Source organism: Azolla caroliniana, unplaced genomic scaffold, assembly GCF_043228905.1.
Source record: "Azolla caroliniana isolate FFs.n. ecotype wild unplaced genomic scaffold, voAzoCaro1.0.p SCAF_16, whole genome shotgun sequence".
Lineage (NCBI taxonomy): Eukaryota > Viridiplantae > Streptophyta > Polypodiopsida > Salviniales > Salviniaceae > Azolla > Azolla caroliniana.
Genome location: NW_028230451.1, coordinates 3,105,888 through 3,133,123, shown reverse-complemented (window position 1 = coordinate 3,133,123; position 27,236 = coordinate 3,105,888). Strand labels below are relative to the sequence as shown.

The following is a 27,236-nucleotide window of genomic DNA, read 5'->3' as shown; positions in this document are numbered from 1 at the left end:
ATGTATTTTTTGCACATATAAAAAGGATTCTCTTGGTACACATAATTTTATATCTATATATGTTGAACTCTAGGCCAATAAACTACACTAGGTCCTAAAAAAACATGTACTATTAGTAATGACATAACAAATGCATGTGCAAACTTTTGTTGTGTTCTAAAACTTGTACGACAAAATGGTCAGACAATAACTACATTCCTTATCACATTCACAAGCCCTAAACGATTTGCTAGAAAGACCATAACCACTAATACAATCAATGCAATATAGTTATTGAACAGGTTGAACACATTAAAAACTTGTGATGCAGGTCGTCCTTGGTCAGAAATTAGTAGGGCAGGAAAGGTAGAACTGACCATGCAGAAGAAATAACGAAGAGGTAGATTACAAGGATGGTGAGTAAATGACAAAAATACAAATTAAGGAACAGGACAATAATGTGACTATAGTATCACCAAGAAAACAACAAAGTGGTCTCAGAAAACTAAGAAACCTAAGATTGGAAAGATTTTGCTGATAGGATTCTAATATTATTGAGTGCTTAATCTGGAGCAAACAGCCTTACCTAGAATATGTAACACCAAAAAGTTCCACACCATAGACCTCTTCCCTATTGGTTGAGAGACACAAAGGTCAGTCAAATACTGTCCTAATTGTTGTTCAAATCCCCAGTGGTTCACCCATTACTAATACATTTGTATGCACCAAACTCTTACGAGTTCTTCCCAAGAATGTTTTGTAGATAAGAGTTACAAAATTGGTAGAAATCATATCCCTCAACATCACAAATACATGGAAAACCATAAAACATCCACACAACTTATCAGAAAAGGGGAGCTTGTTATACCATTGCTGCCTGAAGCACTCATTCACGAACCACATTCATGGAATCTTTTGAAACAAATCAGTGGTAATTTACAAACCTCTGAACCCTTCTTGAGGGGATTAATACAGACTCCATAAACTCAAGATCCTTGCATGATCTTAAATTGCATACATTTCACTAATGTTATCAGCATGTATGTGGAGGGACGCTCACGATAGTTAAGGTATATGTTTCTTTTATATTATAAGTTACCATGTTACCTCTGTAGTTTAGCATATAGCCAATGGAGTCCAGATGAAATATTGCAAACTACCACCGTGTTTCCTGTGTCCTATCTATTACCATTACATGCTCATGATGGATACCATATTGAAGCATCTGAATAGCCTCTGCTTGGAGCTGGTCGGTGTTCTATACAATGAACAGTGATCAGTATGGTGGCCTCCCACAGCAACTGATGCTGTGACTACTTCCAAGGGGGTCTTTCCCGCATACTTTTCCTCTGTTATGTCCACAACAAATAATAAAGACGATTCACAAGACTTTGGCTATCTAACTAGGTTGGCTAGGATTTTGTTTCGATGGCTTCCCTGTAGAAACATCATTTCTACCTTCCGATGACATAAGTGCTACTGTACAATCTAGACCATTGGGAACACTCATGGAGTTGAAATGGTGCTCCTTTGAGTTCATGTCATTTTTAGGCTCTTCAATTGAATTCCTTAGGCCAAGTTTCTCGCTTAATCTTCTGTGACTTGACAGAGAAGGCATATCACCATTGCAATATCTATGCCATAGCCTTCTGTATACTGCCTCAAGATCTCGAACGGAGGTGCTGCCATCACAAAGACGGGACTTAGACATACGTTCTCTTAGAGTCATTCTTATCTTGGCCAGTGTGGTGATGTCTGATGCAAGGTGAAGCACTTTGCTCACATATTCATCTTCTGTTTTTGCAATTAGTTTCTCAAGTCCTGCAATTATTTATGATTAAGAAATATACCAGTTATCTTCAGACCCCAGGTTGACAAAGTGGTGTCACAAGAAAGCAATTGATAAAACACAAGAGTATTACCAACTTGATGTAGAAGTGTCACCCCAACATTATTAGCATGAACTAACCCTGCCATGGTAACACATGGTACTCCCATATATAGAGATTCGCATGTTGTAGTGGTGCCAGCATATGGGAAAGTATCCAAACTGCTTGAAGTATAAAACAATATTTTCATTAAGAAACCGCATGCAAAAAAAAAGCCATGACAAAATAGCAATAACCTTCATATCTCGATTACAAAAAAATACATTGAATTATAAAACTTTGAATTCCATATTGCCTTCTATTGTGGTAGTACTAATATATTTTGCTTTTTTATGATACTTATTATATGTAATAACAATATCTGCATGTATGTGTATCAGTAAATGTATGCATGGCTACTCAGAGCTAGCTTATAAAATAAAGATGACTGACTCTTGTACGTTGCACACAAACCTGATATCCATCAGAGAGTATGCCTGCATGTGGTCATGATTCAAAAGTATCAATGGTAAAAGATCAACACGGCTCGGTTCTACTCCATGCTGCTCCAGTTTAGCAAGAAATGACTCTCTTATGCTTTCACAACCGAAGGGTTTACATTTTACTATCAATCTTGAGGTCGGCATAGCGCAAAGTATCTTTGCCCAAACACAAACTACTCGAGGTGTTATCTGTACATGACATGGAATTCAATAAAATCCAAATGCCTACTTGAACAAAACAGGAAGTATCAGAGGTTTAAACCTTAGCAAGGTTGTTGAAACTCCCAAACGTAACAAAGCCATTGGAAATAGCTGGTGATTCAACTACTGCTCCTGCTTCTGGAGATGGTGTATAGCAGAGAAAACAGCCCGGCAGCCTCACCAGCTCTTCAACATGTCTGCAATTGAGTTTCAACTGACTAAGATAATGTTAAGCGTCCAAATTTCAAGCCTTAACAGTATTATATACCTTTGTCTTGTTGATGGAGGGTCCACCAAAGCATCTGTGAACCGGTAGTCGATTGTTTGAAGTCCAGTTGTATTCGGATAACCGATCCATGTGGCCTGAAAAGAACCTCTTTAACACTTGAAAACAAACCCTGCTCTCTGCATTGCCCACAAGAATAATTGCAAGTAGATTAGTGGAGAGCTACCTGAACAGGTGCAGGATGGGAAGCTAATACACCAAGCTTATTGTTGGCTGTGTGTCCAGTCAGCTCAACCAAGATGTCAACTTTATCTTCCCTCACAAGACTGGCTACAACCTTTTCATCTATACCATAGATGTCTCTCCAAGTACCACCTTTCTTGATGACCATATCCTTTAAACGAAGTGTTTTAGCATCACCCTAGCATCATCAGGAAATGAATCAATATGACTACATTGAAACATTTGAATACGCTGAAGCACATATCAAAATCACCTTCACAACTGCAGAATAGACGACTACTCTGTAGTTTGAGTAATTATGATGCGCAAGTGGAGCCTCCACAAAGTAGGAGACAGAATGTGTGAAGTAGTCTGGTGAAATATAGCCAATCACTAGAGCACGATCAGGATCTTTTGTGTGGTCCCAAGTGGTGAATTTTGGGTAAAGCTTGCTAAACAGTTTGCCCCAGTCTCTGTAAAATACAACAAAGATAAATATTATTAGTACAATTCATCAGGTTGAAACCACAAAAATTGGTCATCTCTGAACATGTCATGAAACATCATAAGTTCTGGAACCACAACAACATCCAAAAGGCAAGATCTAAAATTGACGAAACTGTTGTGACTCAACGCAAGGATACTCAAGGAAACCTAAGAATTGCAGGAAACTAAACAAAGATTCAGTGGCAACCTGTGGGCATTAAAAAGTCGGTCATCATCACCCTCATAAATATAGTTCATCGCTAGTAGTCGATTCTGCAACAATATTCATGATGAAAAATCAATTGTGCCACTTTAACTCCTTCAAATAATGACCAGTATCATACCTGACCAGCATTGCGTGAATTGGGGTCAATTTGTAGACAGCGGTCATATGCTTCTATAGCAAGAGAAATGTTGCCAGCATCTCTGTGCAAAACACCTGCAAAATTGAAAAAGTAAACAAATAGAAACCATTTTGTAGATGTTGCCTTTCAAACCAAACCAGGAATACTTTAGGCAATAAAGATTTTACCTAAATTATTGTATGCCTCAGAATAAGAGGGATTTGCCATTATAGCTTTCTGGATCATGCTCGCAGCAGCATCCATCTTACCCTGCATAGGAATTCAAATACATGTATTATAGATGCCATGCTACAATCCAAAGCCCCAATATTTTCAACAAACCTGGACAGTATAGACTACTCCAAGATTATTAAGTGACTGGGAAAATTTTGGCTTGATGGAAAGTGCCATCTGTGATACAACAAGAAAGCATATTAAAGTTAAATTGCATTTATTGGCCTGTCTAAGTACAGAAATTTTACATCCTGACAGGTGAGGTAAGCAATGAAAGTATCAAATCCTCACTGAATTACAAGAATATGCATCATAGAATATTCGTGTCTGCTGTATTGAGGTATCTCTTTAATATTTTGTATGATTAGCTAGATGCGATTTCCAAATATTGCTTTATAGGTGAATGAGAGTTTATTGCTTTTTAAAGAGAAATCCCAACATATGATTTCTAAGCTGCACCCATGGTATTTATGTCACCGAAATAATAACATATCTACCCCCTCCTCGGAAGCGTGCTCTTCTTGCACAGGTATCTAATTGTGGGGCGGGCTAGATGACATTCCCAAAGTAGTGCTTCATCAGTCAATGAGAGTGGGCTGCTTTTTAAAAGGACATCATAACACACGAATTAAATGTTGCACACGTGATATTATGGCACCTAAATAATAATAGTATACTTGAGTCCTCTTTGGAAGCTTTCCGCTCATGCAATTCCAAATAGAATGTATATGTGACATCAATATTTTCAATGTCTTTCAGTGAGACAGATTCTTCAAAAAAGAAATATCTTGATCTATATAATGAAAAGAGAACATGACAGAGGTAATTCTAAAGATAGTTTTACCTCTGCTCATAACATTTTTATTTATATCGAACTAGTCCCAAAAATGTGGAAATATTTGACATTACACACGCAACATGATCAGTATTGCGTCATTTGATTCTTAACCACATCACTGCTTACATGAGAGTTTTATTTATGTAACTGAATTGTACTTATTCCTAGTCAATATGAACTTCAAATTACAAAATATTCAAACATTTTCAAACCACAGATGAGAGATGGCCTCTGCTTGACAGACCTGGTAACACTCAACAGCTCTATCAAGGTTATCTCTGTCCTTGTAAATAACTCCAAGGTTGTTGCATGCCTCAGCACAATGAGGATTAAAATGCAGCGCAAGCTCGTACATTATAACAGCCTGCAGTCAAGGTCTATACAATTAATCATACCAATTTCTCAACCTTAAAATTAGATGATTTTCATCTTCATCTTAATCTTAAACTTAATCCTACCATGTCAAATTTGAGCATTTCTCCATATGCAACACCCAAGTTGTACAATGCATCTGCATAATGCCAATTGTACAAAAGAGCTTTCTTGTAATATGCTACCCCTTGATGGATATCACCTTCAAGTTTTACCTGCATAATACGAACAGCAAAAGAAACTGGAAACTAAATGAGAAAATACAAGAGTGTTGGTAGAAGAACAGAACTGACAGTTCAGTTAATATTTTCTCACTAGTTAAATCATGAAATTTTCACACCATGTAAGAGATGATGTAATTGGAAAACATACCTTTGTACCTAAGTCGGTAAGTGCTATAGCCATATTATTTTTTGCAATCTCAAAGTTTGGAGACACAGCCAAACACCTGCATTGATATCAGCCCCCTGAATTATCGTATAATCAAGATGATTTTCCAATCCCTGTCAAGTCTCAGTTCACAAAGAAATACCTGTCATAACAAGCAATTGCTGAATCCAAATCTCCTCGATTTTTGTAAATAACCCCCATGTTGCAAAATGCTTCAGCATACATAGGCCTGTGGTGGGCTGCTTTCTCATAGCACTGAAGAGCTAGATCAAACTGCATCGTCTCAGAATAAACAACTCCCAGGTTGTAGTAAGCTGGCTGTAATTTACATAAATGAATTACCACAACTGTACAATTTGACGAAAATCTCTTATTTGCCTAAAAAGCCAAATCACTAACTAGCACTTTGGCTCTGATTCAAACTTGTGATATCTGTAATCTCCAAATGCACATCATGTATACTTCAAAATTGTAAGTAATCACCAATTTCATAATAAATGGGCTCTTTTATCTTAAATATAAGATTTATGAGGTTTAAATTCTAGTAATTTATTTTTGTTGCTCAGCATAACAAGAATATGTGAAGCTTCAAGCTTTCTTGCTAATGCCTTCCAATCACAGAGGGGCAGAGTTAGGAAACAACACATTGAAACCGCAGGAATGAACAGCTACAAGGTGTGCAATATGCTAGTACATTGTACATATGTGCTATGTCATACATGCATCGTTATGATGGGATTATGGGGGGTTGGTGAAAGGTCAGAGTCAAAAGATATAGAGCATGTGCTAGGCCTCACCACTCTCCAGCTAGCCATTGCTAGGGTAGAGCAACCATCATCTGGTGATCAAGATTGTAACAGGTGTCCAAAAAATTATATCAATTTACGGTGCTATCCACCAAATCTGTTGTATTGAAAGACAATTACTTACTGCATAAGTACTATCTGCTTTTAAGGCATCACAATATTTCTGAAGCCCTTGCTGAACATTTCCTGACAGCTTCAAATTTGTCCCAAGATCTGTCAAAGCCATTGCAAGGTTCTCAGATGCAGGCTTGTAGCTTGAATCAGCAAATAAAGCCTTCTGACATGCCTGAACCCAGAAGAAAGATAAAGATGAGGATTTTCCACAATATTGGCAAAGCCTTGAAGATCAAATGTTCAATATAGACAACCATATTGAAAATTTCATATCCTTGATATCCACTTCAATCAGTAAAATAAATTCTATTATGCTGCAAAGTTTTCCATGACGTGCACTTTTATCGTTCAACATTAAAATCATCAACCACCATCTTAGGATGAAGAATGCACGAAATGTTCTCTATTAACTGTAGTTAAAATTTTCCACCACTAATATCAGCCCCCTAAATGAAATGAACTTAGATAAACTCTCATTTAATTTGCTTAACAACAAGAAAAATTCCTCAGACAATGGATGCGTTAAAGGTCTACGCGAAAGTGCAATAAGATCATCTTGTTGATAATATTATTTTGCTACAAACAACTGGCTAGTTCCATTTTCCAAAGAGCCAGTTTAGCATTACAATGTCACCAATCAATTTTTTAGCCCTAAAACATGCTAACTGATTCATATAGCAACAAGATCGCCACAAAATGCATGATTCAAAACAGGTTGCTCACCACGAAAACCAATACAGCAATCCCTGAAGACAAATACACACAATTTCTCCTTGAAAATGCAGATTAAATAATTTCTTCACTAAATTTAATTTATTCAAACCGGGAAATCTGCTTTTGAATTTTCTGTAAAATTCTACATATTCCAAAAAAAATGGTTTTTTCCTAGAGCACCAAAAAATACATCATGCCAAAGTGATTATTCACCACTTTCAGAATTAGCAAAAAAATCTTAGATGATTTACCATTAAAATTGATTTAGTATCAACAATAATTCCTGAGATCCAAAACAAGCAATTAGGTTATTTCATCACTAATTTGAGTTTACTGTCAAATGCTTTTTTATCCATATTCCATCTAGAAGATCATCAACAGATGCCTAATTTCATGTCAGCTCAGAAGTTGTGATTAAATTTAGTTTAATATCAAATACTTGATGATTCAACAAGAAATAATATGGTAGCTGATCCATTACCCAAGGAGAAAGTAATTATTTCTAATAACATCTGGAAGTGGATAAAGAAAAACATTTTGCAGAGATTCAAGCCAGAGAAAGACAAGTTGGCATGAACTAGTGAAAATGAAACAAAAGAAGAAAGACAAGGTAGTATGACATGCATACTGGCAGAAACATTAGGCATAGATTTAAACATGGGTATGAACACAAAGACTGTAATATGACAAAATGCATAGTCGAAAACATCATTAAGCAGAGATTCAAACATGAATAAGTAATTTAAAAGTAAGATACGCAATACCTCTGCAGCTTCAATTAGATGACCTTCTTCTCGGTACAATATACCACAATGAGTGAGAGCACAAGCATTCTTCGGATCCAAGGTGAGGGCATGAGCAAAGCTTTCGAATGCCCGCTGAGAAAATCCTTGAACTTGAAGACAAATTCCTCTTCCTAAATGAGCTTCAACACTTCCGGGCTCCTTATCAAGTATCCTTTCGTAGATGGAGAGTGCATCAGAGAACTTGTTCCTAGATCGAAGAATCTCTGCATATGAAAGCTCCTCATCGTCATCGTCATCGTCATCATCCTCTTCAGAGGAATCGTCTCCTATTTCTTCTTCTATATCTTTTTTTCCTCCTCCTTCTTTTGATTCTTCTTTGGCAGAGAAACGAGCTGAAGAAGACGAATAAATATCCCGATGAGGAGGTCCAGGGGAAGAAAACGGTGTCATTGTCGTAGTTGTGGTTTTAGCAGAAGAAGAATAAGAAGAGTGCAGAAGGGGAAGATGGTGACGCTTGGGCCTCTGATTCTGTCCTTCTGATTCTTCATCGGCTGCTGCCTCTCTATCTCTTTCCTTCTCGGTTGAAGCAGACGAAACAATTCCTACTGTGTCGTTGTCTCTATCGTGGGAGCTCTGAGGTTGAAGTAGACGCGATTCAGGCCACGCCATCGCTGTCGAAGCTCCCTTCTGTCGCTGCCGCTCTCTCTCTCTCTCTCTCTTTCTTTCTCAGGGAAACGAGAGACGGCTGTGCTCCTTTCTTGTTTAAAATGCCTTCTAATAATACTATTGTATTTATGTATTTTATATATTATATATATATTATGTATTTATGTATTTATGTATTTATGTATTTATGTATTTATGTATTTATGTATTTATGTATTTATGTATTTATGTATTTATGTATTTATGTATTTATTTTATGTATCTATGTATTTATTTTATATATTTTATGTATTTATGTATTTACTTGGTCGGTTATCTATGTATTCCATTTATTTACAGTATTTACAGGCCTTTTATATTTAGTACATATAACTTTATAAGATATATTTATTTTGGGCCAATTTTGGTCTTAGAAGACGTTAATAAATCGTTCTTTCTTTCTTTCTTTCTTTCTTTCTTTATGTGTACATATAATAATAATACATTAAGTATATATAAATTACCCCCCTTCCAATTTTTCCTTTAATCTCCCAATATACCCCTGCGCTCTATTTGACCTCCATTTTTTTTTGTAGGTTCTTGGGTTGGGGTTTTTTTTTAGCATGCATGTACATATATGTATGCTTTCCAAGCGTAGAGTCGCCCGACATGTACATTTGTGAGCTCGTGCAAAGGCCCTGCCCCAATGTGTCCAAGAGTGAGAGCAAGGGTTTTTTAGTTGCTCCCTTGATAGGTGTGGTCGGCTCGACTAGTTTTCTTCTCCCTTCAAATTAACCACTCTCTTTGGTTGTTAATAGGCTAGTTGTTGATTTACATGGTAGCATCAAATTCGCAAAATTTGGGAGAATCAATCTTCAATCCTTGCCCTTGGCTATGCCTTGTTTCATAGATCACAAATGGCCTCCCTTGGACATTAAAAACTTATATATCTATATACAATGGAATTGTATGGGTATTCCCTCTTCGAATATGTTTGAAGACCTAACACTTTTGAGCTTTCATTTGGTGTGCAAGAGGCGTCCGGGGGAAGGGGTTGTGTGAACTTCTACTAGCAGTGATCCTTGAGCTTGAAAATTGACATTGACTACATGTTCTTATTTGAATTGCTTACATGCAAGGGAGTCTAGATATATATACATAGTCATGCAATTTACACATGTGGACCTAACTAGCATCATGGACATTTACTACATGTGTTTAAGGGGTGGGGTTTTTAGCCGGTTAGGGAAAAAACGAGGGGTATTTGGGAATTATGTATGAAAGATACAGGGGTATTCTGGAAATTAAGGAAAACGGTCGAGGGGCATTTTCGTTAAACTCCCATTTTCTTTTCGTCTTGCTTCTTCATGCTCTCATTCAATTAAGAAAGCGCAGACACAGACAGCTATGGCGATCGACGAGGTGTCTGAAGCCCTCTCCGATCTAAAGGATCGATGGAAGGCTTCTTGCGAAGCTTCTTCTGCTCATGCTCAATCCTTACGTTCCATTTCAGGAGATAATTCTGTTTCTCTCCCTCGCCTCAACGCTCTCGCACAGGATTCCCTCTCTTCTCTGCGATCTCTTCAACGGCAGTTCGAGATTCTCTCCCTGCAGCTCATCAGGTTTGATTCCTTTTTTCTTTATGCCAATTCACACACACGCGCTCGCGCACAGAGTCAGAAACGAAGTTGACATTTTGTCATATTGTTGATCATGTTTTATGCTCGGGAGAAACTCTAAAATCCGCAAGTTTTTCTTTATTTCCTGAACTTCCGGTACATGTAACAAAATATATATTTCAACACGCTTATACATGCCATAAGCTTTGCATTTTGTTTTTCATTTTCGTTACATTTTATCACAGCTATTTTGTGCTATAATATGTACACTCCCCTCCCTTTCGTTTGCAATCTAGACACAAAACATTAAACACAAACTTTGAGGATTAGAATTATATAATTCGTCAATGCAAGTAGAAATTCCTTCACAACACTGTTTATTCTATAACCTGTCCATTTTATTTTCCAACTCATAACACAAACACTTCCAGATAAAATTAGAAATTTATTCTTGACGATGTTTATGTTGCAATATGTACGTTTCATTTTTCTTTTCTTTACCTTTGACTGCAAAACACAAGATTTTAAGAAAAAGGAAACAAAGGCAACGAAAAATTCAAAATTCCTCCCCTCTTTCTCTACAGATGCTGACTAAACTTGATCTGCATGTCCACACTACTAGAAATAGAGAAATTATGCCTGATTGAATGATCCTAGAGATACAAAATGGTGTTCACTCGTAATATGTGCATGATAACCTCTGAAGTGATTTATATATATGCCTGTCATAGTCACATGGAGATGGGAATACAGAATGGGGTGTAATTACTGGGGCACAGTAAGTGGGATAAGGCATATATATATTACACAAGACTTGAATTGTAGGATAGATCGAGAAGTTAGGAAATAGCTGAAATTTGAATACATTTATAACAATCTTTTGGTGAAGTTGGTTATTTTTGTGGAGACCTTCTTGCTTCTCTGGTCATTTCAGACTGCTCCGTCCCATATTAGCAGTTTAAACAATGTCCACATGATGTGTTTATAAGAATTCATTATCCTTATACCCTTTGCCTCTCCTGCATGGGAAGATATGGTGTAACTCTGCATTCTCGTGACTAAAATGTATGTGTTTATGAATATTGGAAGGTCAATGGACGAGGTAGAAATTTTGATTTGATCATGGTAGATTTCTTACAATGCCAGGGTGCTTCACTATTGCCTGTGATCGTTTCCAGGGCACTTTCAGATACCCGAGATGAACTTAGCATTTACATTTTGCATATATGCTATGCACATTTCCACAATGGTTTAACAAGTAGGATTAATCACGCATAAGAGGTTGTTTTATGTTGATCTACATTAAACTGGATGTGTTTTAAAAATATATGGTTCTGAATAATATTAAGGAAAGTATATTTGTGTTACAGTGTATTATTCTGCAAGTAAACCAAACTCTCTCTTATTTTGAGGGACTGGATCAAATAAAAGCTTGTAATAAATTATCTGTTTTTAAACATCAGTTTTCATCTTCTCTAGATATTGAGCACATAATATCTTATCATAAACTTTTGACTAGAAAAGCCTTGCCAAATATAGATGAACCATTTTGCTTTTTGAAACAAGTTTTGAGGTGTAATGTGGGTCGACCTTAAAGAGCGTGGAATGGAAAATAAATTAAATGATCCAATGCTTGTGTTCTGAGCTGAAACTTGAAATACAGTTTCTTAGCAGTTAATAGATTCTTTAAGGTTGAAGTTAGTAAATGCTGCTCAATCTCATAACTGGTCTTTGATTGAAGATGAATCTGGGGAGACTCAGTTTTCCTATGATTGGACAAAGAATGGACGTTTGTCCTCAAAATTAATGGTCTTTGATTTAGTTTCTATATTTTATACTTTACGTAGATTTATCTTCAATCATTTTGAATTTCTCTTTGTATTTACTGTTGCTCCTGATGGGACACAGTGTTGAAGAGAAAGATGAATGCTTAAAGATCCTTGAGGAATGGAAAAGAGAATACCAAAGGTATGCCATATGGCCGACTTCAGATTATTGGGAATAACTATTCCTTTATATTTAATGAAAACTTTCACAGAGGCAAGATATTTCTACTAACAGTTTGCACTCAACCTTGAGGGCGGCAAACCTCCAAGCAAAAGCTAACATTCAGATGGCAGCAAAGCAGGAGGTTAGACATAAATAATTTTACAACCATGAGATCCCTTTCCGTTTTTCAATATCATCTTATCCGTTATTGGAATGAAACAGAGAGAGCTTCTTCTTGGTGGCGGGGAGGAATCAACCAAATTGCGGCGCAACTTACAGTGAGACCTTTGTGCTTACATCCAGTCAAATCATACTTTTAGGATGAATGTATTAACTAATATATTATCTTCTTTCGGTTGATGCAAGAACCCAAGCAGGCATGTCAGCTGCTGCAGAAAGTGTTACAGAATCTCTTCGAAGAACTAGACAAATGATGATACAGGTAACTCTAAACTTTATCCTTGCATATACATATGTATACATAATTATAAAACAATTTTATATGCATGCATACTCGGATAATACACAGGGTAGAAGGTCATCATACCTTTCTCATTTTTGTGTAGTTCTATCTTTACAGGAGGTTGAAAGGAGTGCTGGCACACTTGCTACATTAGGTAAATACAGTGATAATTGCTTATCAGGAAATTTTGTAGTGTGGATGAACTTAATGAACATAGTTGATTGAATTCTAGATGAGTCCACCACAACCTTGAGAAAAGCAGATTCTGAATACAAAGGCCAGCACACATTGTTGACTACCACCAGGGGATTGCTATCAATCTTAAAACGGCAAGACATTGCTGACAGGTAAAATGTAGAGTTAACACTGAATTAAGTCCTTAATAGAAACACAATGGCTGAAGGGATAGCATCTAGATAATACATTGACATGAGCATATGAATTTTTACATATATCCAGAATCTATTATCATGTAGTTCTCATTGACTTAGTATAATGGATTCACTTTTGATCTGGTAAGGAATGACTATGGTGAAGTCTCATCAATCCTTTGAATTTGAACAGCATGAGTATTGTGATAGTTTAGGAGTGGAAATTCGGGGAGGAAGTTGCAGGGATGTACTAAGTTTATGGCTTATTTATTGTAAATTTCCTTCTGACTTAAGCACTTGCTAATGACACCTTTATTTTTTTATTTGATATCTTCAAATAAATGTGTAGATGGCACTGAAAGTTGCTGAGCCTGGTATGTTGAGAAAACTCACAAATGTAATAGTTTACAATCTAGACCTAACACTCCCAATTTCTTTCCGAAGGTGGAAGGGGGTTTTGTCGGAGCTCACTACCTTGTATGCATCTTGCATTTCCTGTACCTACCTTGTCTATGTGACTGTATCAAACCTGATATGTGTACTTCAAAGATCAGTTTGTTGCAGAGACAGCAGTTGATGATGTCATAGGTCGTTATGTCAATGTTCATCAACATCCTCTAAGCTGCTAGGTTCTGATCTTTAGAGATCAAAGATTCTGGTATGTGAACTTCCATGTTTATAAGTGCGAACCTGGATTGATCAGTCTTTCTGTTGAGGACTTCCTATTGCTTCTGATACCATTCTTCCAACTTGTCTTCGGCCCTCCTATAGATAGTTCTTCAGTCTGAATCTTCCTTTGGCAATGTGTTTGCCTGGAGAAAGATATAGGTACTATAAACTTTGGTCTTGAAAACTTTGATAATTCTCAAATGATGGCTTTTTGAATTCACAAGGTATGTGAGCATACATATTCCTTCTTTCTGATATAAATCGTCTGGCACAAAAAATATCTTAATGGAAGTTGGTGCATGTGAATCTGTGATTGTCTGATTCTTTTGTACATATGTGGATGCAGGATTATTATTGCTCTTGGCTTTATAATATTCAGCCTTGTTGTTACATACATTTTTAATCAACGGATTGGGATCTTCAGAATGAGAACAAGTCAGGTGGCCTATGGAGGACTCAAATCACATGAAGCGTCATCTTCTATTTCTGTTAACCAATTGCCACAAATAGACACAGATGTGTTAAGTAAAATAGACATAGTTTTACCATCTGAACATCTTCCAGAAACCGAAGAAAGTAAAACAATTGAAGAGATATCAGATGCCAATATTTGTTTTGACAAATATCCCTCTGGTTATGAAATGCCACCACAACTAGAGCCAAAGATTCATGAGGAATTATGATGCAATTAACTGCAAAGAAGGTTCATTTCTTTATGAGATCCCTCACAGTCACCAAAATGATGTCTACCTGTATGCGTTGTCATCCGTTTTGTGTGGTTGACTGGTAATGGCTATTAGGTTTTTTAAACCATCTGGTATGGCTATTATTAATGTTATGAGATGAATTTTGGGACTGTTTTGTGCTTCCATCTTTGGTTACCGTAAATTTTGTGCACCACAGTACCCAATTCCTCTCACTGTGTCATTGCTTGAGGTGATCTATTAATTTCATACTTCAATTTTGTTGGCCGTTTTTAGTGCTCTTGAAGCTTTTAGAAAGATAATAAGCTCAGAATATTACTCAGAAACTCTCTTCCAGATATAAATCACCTATTTTGAGAAGGATAAAACTAAAACAACCACCAGTGATATGATGCTGCTAAGCACTTTGGCAGACTTGGTGGTGATAATTCCGATTGGAAATTTTGTATCATTGCCCTTATGTGCATAATAACATGATGGTGTACTATAATGTTTTGTTGGAATGTTATAAATAGATGTATGAACATGTTATACTAGACCAATATTAATCTACTTACATGGCAAAGATTGATTTAATTCAATTATGTTTCATTATACTTGTTGCGTTTATCACTACACAAAGTCAATGATATTCATGGAAGGATATTTCTTATTTTGGAAACATACAATTTTCTTCACCATGAATGCTGGACAAATAGAGCACTGAATATTATGACTTGACTTATTGTTTAACACACGTTCTCTAATTAGAAGTGGTATTCTAAAAACAGATTTCACGCCATGCCAAACTTTATATTGCAAACCTGATCTCGTTATTCAATTTTTAACAGTAAAAGTCTAACCTTAAATACACAATAGAATACAATGCAAATAAGGTCGCCAATAGTTTAACCCAGCCAAGGTCATACCACTAAATGCACTATTTTGACGGATATGGTGGCCAGCCAAATTACACACAATTCCTCTTCATGCAATGTACTTGAATTTTCCTGCAACTAATCACCAAAACATCCACCCATTCAACCTTCCTTTGCACATATAAATTGGAGGGGAGGTTGTCCACTAAATGTTAACTTCTTCCAATTACACTAATTATGTCAAAATTGAAGTGATAGTGGTCCATTAGAAACACCTAGAAAAGAAAACCATGCAACACATTTATAAACTTCTATTTAAAAGAAAGATGAGAGTGCCACCCCTCTTTCAACCACGTCTTACCACCATAAATCCCATACTTTTGACACTCTATCTCATCGGTACATGCATATTAATTATGTTGTGATGGACATCATTAGTCCTTATATTAATCGTGCTCTTACCTCCTTCACATGCATAATCGTCTTCAAATGAAGTTTCTAGCAAGCTTCAAATTAGACGTTTTGAAATTGGCATTTGTCATAACTTATCTCTAAAACGCTTCGATAATTTCTAGCAATATGAACCTCATCCTTACTCCCCCAACATTTTATCTTGCACTATAATTAAAACATAACCTAGTCTTTCTAGTTGATCTTTAATCTGAAAACAAAGTGTGTACTCTCCCATGCCAAGTTTCGACAATCTTGATGTTGCTAACACCTCTTTCTACAAAGCATGGGAAGACCCCATGGAATGAACCCCCAAAGAACATTGTGAAAAAGCCACCGAATTATAGTTTATCTTAGATCTTGTACCTTTAAGTTGTCTCTTGAAATGAACTTCACCACCACGAAGTGACGGTTTGCCTTGATGGCTATCTTGTGCGAACTTTCTCAATATAGAACTTTACCATTTTTGTCTAGGGATGATTGTCACCAAACATAGCAATCAAGGAAGAATGTCTTTAGGGCACCACATGCTCATGGTGTGATTCTAATAAATCAACCCACCAAGTCTCCTCCATGGTGTGGTACATATATGACACCGCACTACCAATATATTACTAATTTGTCCTTCCTATCCCATAACATGCATCACATCATCAATGAGACGTCATCAATAGCATTTTCTAGCCATGACACCAAAGGTAAATAATAAGAAACCATCAAAGCCATTGTTGATCAAATTGCTTCCAATTCCAAAGTGAAAAGCGCAAACATTCGGCTTCCAACACATAAACTTATCCCCAATCGTAATCGTTTTCAATAGACAAATCAGGAGCACGACCGATAGAGAGTTTACCCACCGATGGAGTACAACGATGAGACCCCAAAGAGACAAGTGCCAAAGCCGATTTTCAAGTTTGGTCCCGCTCCGTGCTCACGCTCATTCGTAGTCATGTAATTATGTACATACCGTGAAGGTGAACAAGGGATTTGATTTGAAAAGAAAAGAACGGAATGGACAAAACTAGCCCTGCGGTTTTCTTTATTTACACATATGACCCCATCGAGCTCTATAAGTTTGGCATTCCTTGGATAATTTTAGGGTTTAGCAGAAAAAACAGGAGGCGGGAAACAGACCGATTAACAATCAGGGTTTCGCAGAAGGACAGAAACGAGATGGATGGACTCTCGCAGCCTCCTCCTGAACCTGTTTCCTATCTCTGTGGAGGTAATTTCTCCCCGTCTTATGAACACAAGGAATCTCCCCCGTCTAACTAGCCTCATCATTCGTCGCTTACATATTTGTTTGTTTCTCATCTCTTTGCTTTTTAGGTATCTAAGCTGTTTCCTGTTTACTCACAAATTGTAATTTGCCAGATTGTGGGGCGGACAATGCCCTTAAGCCTGGGGATGTTATACAGTGCAGAGAATGCGGCTATCGGATCCTCTACAAGAAGCGAACTCGCAGAAGTATGATATGAACCAATATCCTTACTCTCTTGTTTTAATGCTGCGGTCAATATCAATATGCTTCATATTCTCGTACTGTGTATGAATTCAAATACATATGCCTTTTCTGTGTAATGCATCAAGTTCATCTACTCGTTTGTTTTTATTACCAAACACATGTAATCTAGAATCACGAATTGATTAAATGATAGTTTTGTTTTGTATTTACTGTGTATGAATAGTTTAGACTCACTTATTTTGCCGAAAATGAGTCAATTGAATGCGTTTTGCTGTGCATGACTTGATTGTGTATACGTTTTTGCTGAATATGAATAAATTTCTCATTCTTTTTTGTGCTACAGTAATAAGATATACATTTTTGGCATTTAGATTCATCACATAAAACCTTTTTCATTGCATGTATCGCAAACATGTAAACTTTTTGTTTCTAGATGAACCATATTCATCTGCTTTTGTTACTTATATCCCACAGTACATGTCTTACATCCGCTTTGGTGTATATGCCTGAAAAATGTAAGGTTCTATATTTCAATTGAATTGCATACATCGTTTTTTGTTGTAAATAGATTGAGCGTGTATTTTTTCTGTCCAGATGAATCAGATACATCTTTTTTTAATATATGCCCGCAAATAATGTATTTTAGAATCTAATTGAATCAGAAGTATTTGTTTTTTATGTGTATTTTTGTATTTTTATGTTGTATATTTGAATCAGATTTCTGTGTATGGTTACAATATATGGTTTACATTTATTGGTGTTCTACATTTTGTTATATTCTTATGTAATATATGTCTTTGTCTTTTAACAGTTGTCCAGTATGAAGCACGCTGAGGATGAAAAGATAGATGGTGCCTCCATTATTGACAGCAGGGTTTTTACTTCTTTTTATGCTATATGATGCTATGTACAAATATAGACCATTTTCCACAAAGAACTCTTTTGGTGAATTACGATTATTATATGAATAATATGATGTTCTCAAGTAAATTATAATGGTGCTAATGTATTAGGTTGTTTATTCTTTGCCTGATTTAATGTCTCTCTGAAGTATTTTTTCTCTGAAATACCAGTACTCGTGACCATTTGATGCTCTGTTTTTTTTGTATTCAATCTGATATCTGATCGTCTACTATCTATGCTAACTCTACCCTACAATGTAGCCTTGATCATGACATTATGGTTATTCTCTTTGAGCAGCCTTGTTCTACTTTTGTCCTTCAATCAAGTCTGCAGTAATCTATTTATGATAATTGATTCTTTTTTTCACCAATGTTTCAAGTCAGTGAACTAATGGTTAATGTCTTTTAGCCCATTTATGTAGTTCCCTTGCAACATATGGATGTATATGTAAGCTTCTATGTGATATTGAAAGCATCTCTCAAAACTGGAGATGTCGAGAACCAGGAAGAGAGTTTTATTCGTAGAGTTTAATATCTCATCTTCTTTATTTGTGTGTTTATTGCAGCTCTGATGCATGGCATGATTATGACAACCAGAGATACCGTTTAACATTCATATTTGGTTTTAGGCTTGTTGAAGATCGATATATAGCCAGAACCAGAAAAGCACTTGAGGCTGTGCACATATGTACTGTAATTGCAAACTCCTTATGCAGAAGAAAGGTGTGCAAGTAAATATTATCTGAACTACAAAAACTCAGCATCGTATTTGTGTAGAGAAATAACAATTGGAACTATTAATATGTACACCCAATATTTACCTAATAATAACATAACACCAATAAACTTTTAGCATCCTACATATTTAGGTACATGACAATTGAAATTAATGTATAAGTCATGCACAGCATCTATAAGTATATGATAAGCAATTGGAACTATTAACATGCACACCTAATAACAAAACTCTGATTAAATTTTAGCACCGTACATATTTGCATATGTGACAATTGAAATTATTGATGTGCAAATCAAGCCATCTGCCTGTAAAAATATAATAAAGAAATACCCAATATAATAAATACTGCTTAATAACAGAAAGTGATAAAATTTTAAGCTTAAGCTAGCCACAGAAACACCTGTTTTACCACAAGTTCTACCATACCAGACAGCATGAACATAAGAAACCATTGAAACAGTGAAAAAAACATATGGTTCTAACAGAAACCATCCATTGTTTTAACATAAGTTCTACCATAACATACAGCATGAACGCTTATATCAAAGTTCATTAGAGAACTATGTATCAGAAACATAAGAAGCCATTCAAACAGTGAACAAACATATGGTTATAAAGGAAATATGAATGAACCACACCCAAGTCATAATAGCTTATAATATAACTAAAAAGGCATACCAACAGAATGGCTCATGTTGGTAGAATTCAAGTCATCATCATAATAACAACTCTAAACATAATTTGTCCCGGCTATGTAATTGAAATAGTGGGCAAATCCATCATTAATCTTAAGTGGAGCATTGCCACACATCACACCTCAATTAACTTGTGTATTAATTCATCCACTGCATCCCCTTTTTCCTTGGTAAGATTAAATTCTTGGCACAATAATATTTGATATTTCATTTAACCCATCCACGCTGTTTCCTTGGGTAAGATTTGGATTTCCTTGAGTTTTTCTAGGTCTCTCAGTCTACCCTCCAAACACATCACATACTGCACTGTCCGGGTCAACACTTCTACAGTATCTAACCCATTTCCACCTGGAATAACATTCCTCAGCTGATTTACACAAGACTCTATCATGGTTCTCTTTTTTGGATCCATTATTAGTCCTCCCAATGTTCCTAAGCTTTTTTCACTCGATGATGAACAGCTTTTCTTTCCAATACAAACCTGGTTGAGCAAGGATAACAAAATTCACATTAATTTATGTCCTCTTTATAAATAATGATTTCCATTTTTCATATTGATACAGTGCATTAACAAGTGTTAGTTTTTAGATACAAACCTGGTTGAGCAAGGATGATTTCAACATCTCTTTGTAGTAAGTCTTTTCTTGAGTCCGCAAGTCTAAACAGTTCTGGAATTTATTCTGAGATCGAGAAGTTTCCTTTGAATCGGCATCATCATTTTCCTCTGAAGACATGTTTTCTAGATTCCTCTTTATACCTATGAGACTATCTCCTTCATGTTTTACTTCACCCTCATTATACCGGTATGAAGATGCATCAGTTGGTGAATGCCCAGTGCTACCGAGGTCATCATCAGAGCTTAAAAGTGCATCTATCTCTTCTGTATCTTCATGAAACTGATTTAGGATTCCATTGCCTGATGACAAACTAATCTCACTTTCATCCTTGGTCTGAACATTGTGGTAATGCCCAATATCACATTTTCCTCTGTTCAGCATGAATGCAAGATTGGTCCTCATAGTTGTACTATCTTGCACAATGTCATCAGTATTTAACCTTGATAAATTTGGTCGTAAAGCTGATGAGAAATGAAAGCTTGGCATAGCTTCTTTAACTTGCTGATTAAAATCCTTTACCTCATTTAGAAAACATTTCCCGATTAGATTGCTTTCTGGCCCAAGAGATGATTCACATGTACAGTTATTCAACCATGATGGATGAAGTATGACAGTGTTTTTGGTGTCAGTATGATCAAATACGACAAAATCTTTATGACATGCATTTGATGTTTGCATATCAAAATTCTCAAATTTGGGTGGTAGAGATTCATTCATGGAATTAATACTATTATTAGCTTGATATCTCTCCACTAGAGGCATGAACAAGGAAAAAAATGTTCCCGAGCCAGTAAGGTGTGTTCCCATGTTTTGATCAACATCATATACTTTATTATGTTCTAGGTTGGATATTGGCCATGTATTCAGGTTATTGGACTTCTCGGCCATCACGCTCCTTTAAAAATTAACTTTCACTTGGGGTTTACCTCTTTGGATTGTAATATAATCTTGCAACTCTCAGATCTGAATAGTGTTTTCCCAAGTAGGCAGATTTCAGAAAACATTAATGACGCATGCTGAAATTCTTCGAATCAGGAATATTTTGTAAGGATGTCGCTAACAATGAACAGCAATTTTCCTTGAATAGTCCAATTTGAAACCAATGATTAGATCTGTGAATGTCAGGTGAATATGTTATAAATGAAGAAAATTGATAAGACTAAACCCAACGTTGATTTTGAATAACATAAGGAGATGTTAACCATGAATCTGAAATTATAAAAAACAGATATTTTTAAATAAGACTATGTTAATACTGAATCCCAGAATACCTCATACAGAACACTAAACCTATGGAGAACATAGTGTTAAACCAAAGATTTGATCTTAGTGTTTAACCATGCGAGTCTTACCTATGATGCAAAAAGCATTATTCGTTGTAATGAAGCTACGAGAACCAATGAGTCTTGCGCAAATAGTCATTGAATGGTGTGAAATCCATCAGAAAATATAGATGCTGCCTCATTCCTCTATAGATAGATTGTATACCACCAAGACAATAATAAAAACGAGGAAGGAACTATAGTCTACGTAACAGGCTTGAGAAGCTGTCGAAAGTACTCAGCCTGCAGCAAAACAAAAAAGTAATTAAGAAATGGACATGGAGGCCATTATGTTTCACAGGTACGATCTCTCAGACATTATCAACTTGATTGTATCTGTCTGTCTATCTACATATCCACACATTTATCATGATATAGAATTAAATATTTCTGCCTCCTAATATATATACTCTCTCCATCTTTGAGCAAGGTAAGTTGAAATCTTAAAGTTTCAAAGATATTCCAGTGAAATGATATACAACTTCAACAAACTTATGTAATGTGATGCACTAAACAAATTAACCACAATTGATCTTGTTACCTGGCAGCCTTGAAGTAGTTGGAAGCAAACACTGATTCTCGCTACCATGATCAGATTTCGAGCAAAACTACTTTCATGCTTTTGGCACACCATAACTTCAAAAGCTCTCTTCAGTACTGAGCAAAATACTAAATCGATTCCTTTCTTCGAACAAAAATTCGCAAACAAGCCTCTTAATACTGTTCAAAATGTTATTTAAACTTAAATTGAGGAGAGAAATAAATAAAATGAGATATGAATTCCTTCATTTCCACCACAATCCTGAAAACGCTCTTACCAATATTGATGAGCTTACTGAGCAGAGTAAAAAACGTGATGCAATATCCTGTCACTCTTATTGTTTTCAGCAGATATATGGGAACTCTACAATGCACATATCCAATGAAAATCCAAATTTAGTTAGAAGCCTCTTTTGCTGAATAAGCACACTAGATCTTGCCAAAATATTGAAGATTGCTAAAAATGCACAGAAACTGGGTGGCAAAGTTAGACATACATTAAAAAGAGTAACACCAAGTAACTAATCCCTCAGTTGAGCAGAGCGATATAAATGCTGAAATAGAAAACATTGACGTCTGAAATTGCCCTAATCTAAGGAAACTGAAAAAGCCCTAATATTTGGCACCTGAAAAAATTACTTAATCCATGGCACAAATTGTGGGCAGCTGAAATGATAAGTTTAGCCACTTGAGACCGTAATTCATGACACTTAAAAACTTAACCTATCGTCCTCGAATATCCCATTCTGTGGAACAAGAAAAACCCTAATCTGACGACTTGTCCCCATCTTGGACACCCCTAATCTATGACACCTCAAAAAACGTAGTAATCAATGGAACCCAAACAAGCCTTCATAAACATATTCCGAAGAGACTAATCTGTGTGCACCTAAAATGTACGGGATTTCAGAGAAGAAGACCATTAAATAACTACTATGAACTCAAAAGAAGGCCGCCTTTACCTGTAGAGACTAGAAAAAGAAAACCATAATTCTCATTCCACGGAATCTGGATCTGAATCACCCAGGTCAGAAAGAATGTCGAAAACGATACATAATGTGAGTAGAAAAGAAGAAGAAACTGGTATCAGACATTGTTTTATTTTTATTTTTTTAATGGGGTGTTTCAAAAACGGTTTAAAGGATTCTGATGCAGAGAAGCTTGAGAGAGAAAGACCAAGGCATGCTTGAAGCTAAGGTTTATGCTCATATGCTTTAAAGGTTATGTCTGCGTTGGTGCGCTCAAAGCTTCGAGAAGAAGAAGAAGAAGAAAATTAAATGCTTTGAAAGCTATGGAAGAAAAGATCAGAGAAAAAGGCGAAGAGAAAATATAGATTATTTTCTATTTCATTTCTTAAATAAATAATTGTATGCACATAAAAAAGGACTTGTATTATTAATTTCTGACTTCTTTGGGGTCTATATATTACTAATTACTAATGTCACAAGTGTTTGTCTGTCTGTCTGGCTGTCTCTCTCTCTCTCTCTCTCTCTCTAGGCATGGCTTTCTCTCTCTCTCTCTCTCTCTCTCTCTGCAATAAGCCATGCCTAGAGAGAGAGAGAGAAGTGTCTCTAGCTCTGTCTCCGCAGTGCAGGTGTAGAGAGGAAAGGAAAGGAAAGAAGGATCTCCATAGAACCAACCTTCAAGAGAATGATTATTGGGTCTGCTCAGTCCTTGAACCCGAGACCTTTGATTTAGGAGTCTTAACACCTTACACCAAGTGGGTTAATTTTTAATTAACCTTCACTCATATCTCTAATTTATATTATTGTTGTGTTTAATCAGCCTAATGGTTGCAATACTTATCATCGGTAATTTCACAATATCCCATACTAAACCCAAACAAATAGAGACGTTGTAGCTTTCGTGAAGCTCCTAACATTACGACCTTAATGATATGCCCCCGTGAAAGGATTTTGGAGATGGTTTGTTCGAGTTTCAAGTGCAGAGTGCTATCGGATGGGGGCAAGCAACACAATACAATATCCACAACTGGTAGAAGAAACACACAATTGTGAGATTGTCATTGCATTTCGAGTGCTAATATATGATCGATTCCCTATGCTTTCGGAGGTATAGGCTATAGCACTGACACCAATCAACTATATGCTACCATTGTAGTGTTTTTTTGCACACATTTATTAATATATTATATAATTGTGTGTTTTCACACACACAGAGTGAGTGAGTGAGAGAGAGAGACATTTCCCACACATTCGTTGTCTTACTTATATTTTCACGATTCAGTTCCAAAACACAATAGGGTCATCTGCGAGAGCTTGAACATGAGTTCTTTGTATTCAAATTCCTAGAGCTCTGAAGTTTGTTTTTAAGTTAGCCATGGTGGTGTTTTCTTTCATAAGGAAAGACATTATTTACGCGAGAGAGAGAGAGAGAGAGAGAGAGAGAGAGAAGAAGAAGAAGAAGAAGAAGAAGAAGAAGAAGAAGAATCCTCATAAGAGGAGGTAAGAGAATGGTTAATAGTATGTATAAGGATGAATGATGTCTATCACGCGTGGTTGATGGGTAGCGTGTCAAAAGTATAGGATTTTCAACCCACGGATTGTAGTTAAAAGAGGATGGCACTTCCATCTTCCTCTTAAAGAGAAGGTATTTATATGGTGGGTTATGACATGTGATTTATTCATTGGAGATGCTTTGAGGAGAAACATAGTTGATAGCATGTGTTTTTCTTTCTTTTGCACAATTGCGCTAGAACATAGTTCCATATATTTGTCCAATGGCATATAATATTATTTAGAAGTTTGTCCAAGGGGTTACGACATAATTGGTGCAAGAGGAATGAGTTTGTGTTTGGTGGACAACTTGGAAATTATAAGAACGTTTGAAAGTTGAAAGGATGGTTGCTTTGACAATTTTATTTGTTGTAAACTTTAGGTATGGTGAATGATAAGGTTTGTGATTGACTTGGTTGGCCACCATGTCCATCACTTGTAATGTCCCCTTGACCAAATAGTCTGTTAGTTGCTATGATAATTGACAAGATCATGATAATTTTCGGTGCTCTGTGTATATGGCAGTTTATTTCCACAATCAATCCATTATTCTTTACGAAAAAAGAGAAGCAAAGGATTGATATTCCCAATTATCAAAGAAGTGACCATGTTGATGTTTATACATATCGTTCATTTGATATGTCAATTCAAAGTGGTGTGGTAAGTCCGTACCTTGGACTCAAGAGACAACGTGTGGGCGGGTGTGAGTGCGCTCTCAATTGATAAGTGTTTAATTTTAAAAAACATATATTGTGCATCATCGAGTGTATGTTTTATTCTACATCTTTCTCTCCTTCTCTCCCATTATTTCCCAACTATGTGTCATATCAATACAATTGTATAAGGACTCGTGTCTCATTGAGATTACATGATCCAAAGCCCTTCCCCACACTACACACTCGTACGGTCAAGCTATTTATTTCACCCCATGTTTGCACATGATATATGTCGAGAAATGATGTCACGCCACATGGTTTTCGAAATTATTTCGTCGAGTAAAATTAACTTTAAAAGTTTTGTTTTTCCTTGTGGGATAAAGACATCATTTCCCCCCTCTTCATGGACAAAAAGGACCCAAGGCCTTGTATGATTACATACTAGTTTATCTCTACATACTTGATGGCTAGTTTCCCCTCCATTTTCTTGTATATTACATCAGTGTACACATACGTACTACACAATTGGTTATGCGAAAAATATATACATATAAGTGCTCTACATGATACTATGAGTAAGAGAGACATGAAATGCATCTTTTCGAAATGTGTTACTTGCTCACATGAATTTGAGTCGTTATACTCTCTTTCAAAAACAGTGAATGGTCCTAAAATAAATTAACTTATGAAATCATATTGACACTTTCCCACTGAAATTAAATTTTTAACAATGAACAATCGACTATGTTCGACAACAAGTTTCTTGACTTACATCAAAGAGGGGGATAGATCGTCTGAATAGTTGTTCGAATGATGAGTCACATCTAGCCCTAATTGATTCTAAAATCGCAAGTATTGCAATTGTTGTTCATATTGGACTCATAATGTCCCAAAAAGTTTTTAAGTAAATTTCTCCATTGAATGCAAATAAAATGTATATTTCTAACATGGATGGAATCTTTTTCCTTGTCCCATGATAATGAGAGTATAGTGTTGGTGTTATACATGTCTCATGTCATGCTTTTCATGTAGGATAATGAACCAATCGTGAGGCTCGCGAATAGAAAGCCTCTACTTTACTTCTGATATGTATGGCCTAAATTGAAATCGTGAAGCAGGCATAGGAATGCTAAGTCTTTACATTAAATTCAAAATAAAATGACCCAGAATGTAAGAAGTTATGAATCAAAACCTCCTCTTTCTTTCATGCAAATTCTAACGATGCATACACGAGTCCATAAATACTAAGTTATTAGAATTTAGGAATGATTATCGTATCGGTTTCTTCAACATTTATTGCATGCATTTGGATATTTCATTGGTTAACTTCCCATATACTCGACTTTTCAGCATAGTCATTAAAAAATGCGTATTTTATGTTTAGAACTACCATTCTACATGTACTCTACGTTTTAAAACTAGCATTCTATAGTATTTCACGTACTCAATGTATTTAACAAGTATTTAACATTTCAAAAAAATTTAAAAAGTTAAAAGAAATAAAAAAACTTAAAAAATTAAGAACTACATATGTCATGTAGTTTAGAAGCATTCTACATATTTTATCTATTTTATCTATAGAATAAGTATTATAAGTATTAAATAATATAGAATAGTTAGCACACATACTCTACAACTATGTTTTTAAGTTTTTTTTATGCATGCAAAGATTTTTTAGAGTTTGATGGACAACACAATTATTTGTAGTCCTTTGCTTCTTTCATGAAATAGGCATTATATTGTTCTTCATTTTCCATATTGCTTGATCCCATGGATGAAGTAATGGTTACACAATACTACGCAACAAGAATGCATGGAAGAACCTTTCGCCCAACCAATATGATCTTATGAGTACAATGAGAATCTTGCAACAAGCATCAACAAATTGTCATTGTTCTTTTTATCATTAGCTAGTTCATGTGTTATGTCTTGGACCCATGGTTGAGTTCAAAAGGTTGATTAAGCATAAATGTC

The 27,236-nt window shown here is 35.9% G+C and overlaps 4 protein-coding genes across 6 annotated transcripts; 2 read left to right on the top strand and 2 right to left on the bottom strand.

Moving 5' to 3' along the window:
- Positions 1-820: 820 nt before the first annotated feature.
- LOC147853602 (putative UDP-N-acetylglucosamine--peptide N-acetylglucosaminyltransferase SPINDLY) lies at positions 821-8,760 on the bottom strand. The gene is made up of 17 exons (XM_087332016.1): positions 8,062-8,760; positions 6,594-6,755; positions 5,806-5,981; positions 5,646-5,721; positions 5,360-5,488; positions 5,146-5,265; positions 4,172-4,240; positions 4,018-4,099; positions 3,830-3,924; positions 3,694-3,758; positions 3,274-3,472; positions 3,004-3,198; positions 2,820-2,914; positions 2,613-2,748; positions 2,322-2,539; positions 1,902-2,029; positions 821-1,800 (listed from the first exon to the last, which is right to left on the bottom strand). The coding sequence occupies exons 1-17, from the start codon at positions 8,710-8,712 to the stop codon at positions 1,379-1,381; spliced, it is 3,018 nt and encodes a 1,005-aa protein (XP_087188142.1). The 5' UTR covers positions 8,713-8,760; the 3' UTR covers positions 821-1,378.
- A 1,292-nt stretch (positions 8,761-10,052) lies between these two features.
- ATSEC20 (Sec20 family protein) lies at positions 10,053-14,655 on the top strand. Of its 3 annotated transcripts, XR_015531217.1 has the most exons (9): positions 10,053-10,310; positions 12,216-12,275; positions 12,369-12,438; positions 12,519-12,574; positions 12,663-12,738; positions 12,877-12,913; positions 12,992-13,106; positions 14,146-14,560; positions 14,600-14,655. XR_015531217.1 is itself a non-coding variant. In XM_087332609.1 (8 exons), exons 1-8 carry the CDS (start codon positions 10,096-10,098, stop codon positions 14,480-14,482), a joined length of 966 nt encoding a protein of 321 aa, XP_087188735.1. In that variant the 5' UTR covers positions 10,053-10,095; the 3' UTR covers positions 14,483-14,655. The 3 variants fall into 3 exon arrangements, 2 of the variants coding, with proteins under 2 accessions (XP_087188735.1, XP_087188736.1); XM_087332609.1 differs by having other exon boundaries at positions 14,146-14,655; XM_087332610.1 differs by having other exon boundaries at positions 10,171-10,310; positions 12,346-12,438; positions 14,146-14,655.
- A 2,231-nt stretch (positions 14,656-16,886) lies between these two features.
- On the top strand, positions 16,887-18,284 carry NRPB12 (DNA directed RNA polymerase, 7 kDa subunit). The gene is made up of 3 exons (XM_087332300.1): positions 16,887-17,035; positions 17,185-17,277; positions 18,087-18,284. Exons 1-3 carry the CDS (start codon positions 16,984-16,986, stop codon positions 18,107-18,109), a joined length of 168 nt encoding a protein of 55 aa, XP_087188426.1. The 5' UTR covers positions 16,887-16,983; the 3' UTR covers positions 18,110-18,284.
- A 1,244-nt stretch (positions 18,285-19,528) lies between these two features.
- On the bottom strand, positions 19,529-21,116 carry LOC147853599 (uncharacterized). The gene is made up of 2 exons (XM_087332230.1): positions 20,208-21,116; positions 19,529-20,092 (listed from the first exon to the last, which is right to left on the bottom strand). The coding sequence occupies exons 1-2, from the start codon at positions 21,114-21,116 to the stop codon at positions 19,823-19,825; spliced, it is 1,179 nt and encodes a 392-aa protein (XP_087188356.1). The 3' UTR covers positions 19,529-19,822.
- Positions 21,117-27,236: the final 6,120 nt, after the last annotated feature.